Genomic DNA, 3,424 nt, shown 5'->3' with positions numbered 1-3,424 from the left:
CCGTTAGCTGTCTTAGCCGAACACAGTCGTTGGTGTTTATGAAGATTTTGGTGCCTCGTGTTTAGAACCCTTTATTCTGATGAGAACGCCGTCTTCCTGTCGGTGAAACCCCGCTCTCTCGCTCTCTCTCTCTCTCCCTCTCTCTCTCTCTCTCTCGCTCTCTCAGGTCTGAGATCAGTCGATGGTGAAAATGAACGTGTGCACAGATGCTGCGCCATGGCAACAGCCTGATCAAAGAGTTGGTCCCCATGGCGACCAGAGCGGTCCTTCAGTGGTAGTTTGCGGAGGTTGGGGGCAAATTAGACTCCAGCTCTTTGATCACATCGTTTTCTCTGGTTGTTGTTCGTGGTCTGGGGTTTTTTTGTTTTGTATTTTCTTTCTAAAGTTATTTAAAAACAGTACAGTTCTGTTCAACAGTTTTAAGTGAGTGAATTCATCCAGACCACAACTCCTTTTTTGGAGGTTTTGAAGTAAATTTATGGAAGTTAATTTTCAGCAACATCAAAGATGTTTTTTTTTTGTTTTTTTTTAAAACCCTGTCGTTCGCAGCTTCACACCTCGGCTGCTGTGACCTGATGTTTTCAGGTCACAGGGAGAGTTGGCTCCGCCCCCTACTGGGCTGAAAACCACAGTTGAATTCATACTTCAAAATCCAAGCTAATTGGTCAAATTTTCCCCTGTTATTCTCATAATGTCCTGTGATCTGATTGGTCAAAAGTGTTAATATAAAACCGACTTCATGAACCATTAACCTGAATTAATCATTTATATTTTTAATTGTTTTTTGATAACATAATTTTAATATTTAATTCTACACTCAGTGACTTCTGTTTATTGACTCACATTATTTTCTGTCAAAGAAAAACATTGATTACGACCAAGTGTCAAATTTCTTATATATAACAACTGTTTTTTAAGAGGTGAAGAAATTTTTTCAAATTATAAAATAAAAAAGTGTCTTTTTATCAGAAGAATGGACCAATGCTAACAGACAAATGCTAATAAACTAAAATGTTTATCACCTTTCCTTACGTTTCAGTTTGATAGAGAGTCAAAGGAAGTGAAATCAGTCTGATAAGGAGCGGGTGAGAGCAGAGAGACGACTGAAGGAGGGACAGAGGGGGGGGAGGGAGGAGGGAGGGGGGAGGTTGCATTCATCAAACCATCTCTCAGATTCTACAGGTCAATGAGGGACACAGCCGAGAGTCCTCAGACCCTCAGACCCTGACGTGAACGACAGACGGACGGAGGAACAGATCAGAGAAACGAGAGTCTGTTACAGTCGGAGATGACGTGGCGTGAGGTGAGAATCTGATTTATGTTCCTACGTTTATATTTATTCATTCTTCTTAAGTAAGAAAAAAAAAAAAGAAAATATTTTTTAACTGTGACTGTGATACGGAGTGAATTGATTTAACATCAGCTTCACTGAAAATGTTGTCTGGATTATGTGAGAAAAACTGCAGTTAATTGTTTTATTGGTCGTCTCGCATAAAAAAAATATTTTTTTTCATATATTCATATTTTTCATATTTAATAATATCGTACAGTCTGAAAAAATATAAAACTTTAATTCAACTACATGTATAATACTGTACAACCAAATATAATAATAATAATAACCATGTACAATATTATTTCATATACAATAATTTATTCAATATGTCATACATGAAGTCACTCCATCCTTTAATTTAATTAATTTAAATTAATTTTCATTTCAATCCTTCATCATCTCGTCTTCTTCCCCCCCGACGCCGACAGGAACTAAATATAGACCCGTTTGTTTGTCTCCCTTTTTCCTGAGAAGTTGCGGAGTCGGCAGTTCTGGCAGGCCATGCTGGCAGAGCTGCTGGGCACCCTGGTGTTAGTGAGCACCGTGCTGGGCTCCTCGCTGCCCGGGCCTGGAGGGGGCCCCGTGGGACCCCTGTACCCGGCCGTGGCCGTGGGCGCGGTCATCGTTGCACTGGGACACTGTTTTGGAGAAATCAGCGGAGCTCAGGTGAACACACACACACACACACCGAGTTAGTTAGTTAGTTAGTTAGTTAGTTAGTTAGTTAGTTAGTTAGTTAGTTAGTTAGTTAGTTAGTTAGTTATTGAATTGAAGATGATGAAGTCAGAGAGGTCAGAGAGGTCAATGATGAAGATGATGATGAAGATGTGAAGTCAGTGCTCAGAGAACATGAAGTATAATCTACCAACAGTAGATTGAACTGTTAACTCACTGTACCTGGTTAGTTAGTTAGTTGGTTAGTTAGTTGGTTAGTTAGTTAGTTGGTTGTTAGTTAGTTGGTTGGTTGGTTGTTAGTTAGTTGTTGGTTAGTTGGTTAGTTAGTTAGTTGGTTGTTAGTTAGTTGGTTAGTTAGTTGGTTGGTTGGTTAGTTGGTTAGTTAGTTGGTTAGTTGGTTAGTTGGTTAGTTAGTTAATGAGAGACCAGTAATTATTTGTTCCTGTTTAAACTAACTATTTTTTTAACTCTCATTTTTTTCTGACCACCTTCTTGATGCTCTGGTTCAAATGGTCATTAATTATTTATTATTGTTCATTTAGTTGTGATGCTAGTTCAGCCATGACGTCGGTTAGTTAATAATATATTTATATATTTCTCAAAAGCACATTTCAAAAACCATGACGTCATTTCTCTCTCTCTCTGTGGTTGGTCCCTCCTCGTCAGGTGAACCCGGCCGTCACGCTCTCTCTGCTCGTGGCTCGCAGACAGGACGTTCCCAAGGCGCTCCTCTTCGTTGGCGTTCAGTGTTTGGGGGCCTCTCTGGCGACGGGGGTCCTGTACCTGGCCCTGCCCCTGAAGACCACCGCGGACCTGTTTGTCACCAGGGTGGGTTTGGCTGGTTGTTCTGGGAGACGGAGAGCAGCAGAACCGTTCCTCCGGTAACTTCTCCTCTTCATCGGTACCAGGTGCCCGAGGACCTGAACGCGGCCCAGGCCCTGGCCACGGAGATCCTGTGCACCTTCCAGATGGTCTTCACCATCTTCTCCGTGGAGGAGCAGCGGCGCAAGGACAGCACGGAGCCCGGGAACATAGCGATCGGACTGGCACACACGGCTGGAGTCTTGTTAGGGGTAAGACCCGGTCCAGGTCTTCATCAGACCTGAGGACGGAACCAGGACCAAACACACAAATACATCAGATATAAAACATTACAAATGTATGTTTACTCATCCAGCTGTCCATCCATCAGTACATCCATCCATCATCCATCTATTCATCCATTCATCCATCCATCCATCATCCATCCATCTATTCATCCATCCATCCATGAATCCATCCATCTATCCATCCATCCATCCATCAGTACATCCATCCATTCATTCATCCATCCATCCATCCACCTATTCATCCATCCATCCATTCATCCATCTATCCATCCATCCATCCATTCATCCATCCATTCATTCATCA

General features: G+C 42.1%; 1 protein-coding gene across 7 annotated transcripts in view; it reads left to right on the top strand.

The window, feature by feature from the left end:
• LOC103385440 (aquaporin-4) overlaps positions 1 to 3,424 on the top strand; it is an 8,655-nt gene that overhangs the window by 3,308 nt on the left and 1,923 nt on the right. For 6 of the 7 annotated variants that reach the window (XR_003050764.1, XR_003050765.1, XR_003050763.1 and 3 more), the window contains 4 exons: positions 167 to 1,303; positions 1,811 to 2,002; positions 2,678 to 2,839; positions 2,920 to 3,084. Coding sequence is in view for 3 of the 7 variants with exons in the window: in XM_017036286.2 (XP_016891775.1) it covers positions 1,289 to 1,303; positions 1,811 to 2,002; positions 2,678 to 2,839; positions 2,920 to 3,084 (534 nt within the window). In the remaining 4 variants the exon portion in view is untranslated. Of the gene's footprint in view, positions 1 to 166; positions 1,304 to 1,604; positions 2,003 to 2,677; positions 2,840 to 2,919; positions 3,085 to 3,424 lie in introns of those variants that run through there. The other variant, XR_003050766.1, reaches the window with a different exon arrangement.

Source organism: Cynoglossus semilaevis, chromosome 10 (assembly GCF_000523025.1).
Source record: "Cynoglossus semilaevis isolate Cse_v1.0 chromosome 10, Cse_v1.0, whole genome shotgun sequence".
In the NCBI taxonomy this organism is placed as follows: Eukaryota; Metazoa; Chordata; class Actinopteri; order Pleuronectiformes; family Cynoglossidae; genus Cynoglossus; species Cynoglossus semilaevis.
This window is presented reverse-complemented; position numbering and strand designations above follow the sequence as displayed.